This window comes from Cyprinodon variegatus, unplaced genomic scaffold, assembly GCF_000732505.1.
Source record: "Cyprinodon variegatus isolate N-32 unplaced genomic scaffold, C_variegatus-1.0 Scaffold329, whole genome shotgun sequence".
Taxonomy (NCBI): Eukaryota; Metazoa; Chordata; class Actinopteri; order Cyprinodontiformes; family Cyprinodontidae; genus Cyprinodon; species Cyprinodon variegatus.
Window position 1 is genome coordinate 563,225 of NW_015150782.1, and position 1,470 is coordinate 564,694.

Sequence of the window (1,470 nt, forward strand, 5' to 3'; positions counted from 1 at the left end):
AAGTAAAAATATCAGAAAAATCTACTTGAGTACAGTAACGAAGTATTTGTACTTCGTTACTTCCCATCTCTGGTAATGTGACCCCGGGTGAGATCTGTTTGCATCTGGGAACTCCTGATCATTAGTTTGCTGTAGATATTTTTCTGTCTCTGTCATAAAAGTTTTATTTCCGCAGGTGATGCAGCAATAGTTAAACCCTCTGAGATCAGCTCCAACTCCTCAAAGGTCATGGCTGAACTTCTTCCCCTCTACTTAGACCAGGTTTGCTTTCTGCTTTGTACCTCTGCAGAGTGTTTGGTTTGTCTCATAAATTCCTACAGACGTGTTGGGTTTGTGTATAACTAAGACACGCTGTGTTTAGGATTTATACCCAGTGGTGGAAGGTGGTGTCCCAGAAACCCAGGAGCTGCTGAAGCAGAGATTTGATCACATCTTCTACACAGGCAGTACCTCAGTAGGCCAACTGGTGATGGAGGCCGCAGCTCGCCACCTCACTCCTGTGACGCTGGAGCTGGGAGGGAAGAGTCCCTGTTTCATAGACAAGAACTGTGATATTAAAACTGCATGTCGGTCAGTGTCTTTTTGTCAAATATAGAACACAACACATGCATCACTGAAAGACATTTCTGCTGTTTAGCAGTTCCCTCAGGTCACTAATGATTCCTAACAAACCCTGAAAAAACTAACAAGGAAAAAAGAGAGGGAATTGCTGAATGGAGAATGGAGGCATGCAGGAAAACGAGCTCCAGAAGAACGATGTCAGGGATGAAGAAGATCACAGGATGATCAGACTACAGCTGCAGATTTTAGGACCCCTGCAGTTTGCTTATCGCCATGGAGATGGAGTGGATGATGTCATCATCCACCTGCTTCAACAAACCCTCCATCATTTAGACAAGGCAGACAGCACTGTGAGCATTGGTGCCACCAGTGGAGGCCATGGCCACCAGGGGCGGATCTAGGATTCTAGGAGATCAGGGGCTCAGCCCTGAGGGTGAAGATGAGAGTGTAGACTTTCTGGTAAATCCTGTTCTAATGTAAAATATGACAGATTACGGGATTAAGGACATTTCTAGTTTTCTACATGCTAACATATGCTTACAGGTAACAATTTTTGAGAATTTTGAAATAGTTGCTCTTTATTTCACAAAGATATGGGAGGAGGAGAAAATGGAATATTTTAGCTGCCTGAAATAATCTGTTCCCCCTTCATAACATGGGAAGATCATTATTTGCCAAAGTTATGAGATGGAAATCAAATATTTTAGCCCCCTGATATAATCCTCTGATTTCCACCACTGCCCTATCTGTTTTAAATTTGCAGCATGGAGGCGCTCAACTCTTAAAAGCTTTCAGTGATGAGAGGGAAACACTTCTTCTTCGGCATAGAAATGCTACAGACTGGTTTCCTGTGCATGATGCCACTCTCTGGTGAATTCTAGTACTGCACATTTTACTCAGATCAGCTCT

At 43.3% G+C, this 1,470-nt stretch overlaps 1 protein-coding gene across 1 annotated transcript in view; it reads left to right on the forward strand.

The window, feature by feature from the left end:
* LOC107091208 (fatty aldehyde dehydrogenase-like) overlaps positions 1-1,470 on the forward strand; it is a 19,412-nt gene that overhangs the window by 2,228 nt on the left and 15,714 nt on the right. Inside the window, exons 4-5 of the mRNA XM_015384999.1 lie at positions 176-261; positions 362-570. Of these exons, the coding sequence (XP_015240485.1) occupies positions 176-261; positions 362-570 (295 nt within the window). The remainder of the gene's footprint in view (positions 1-175; positions 262-361; positions 571-1,470) is intronic.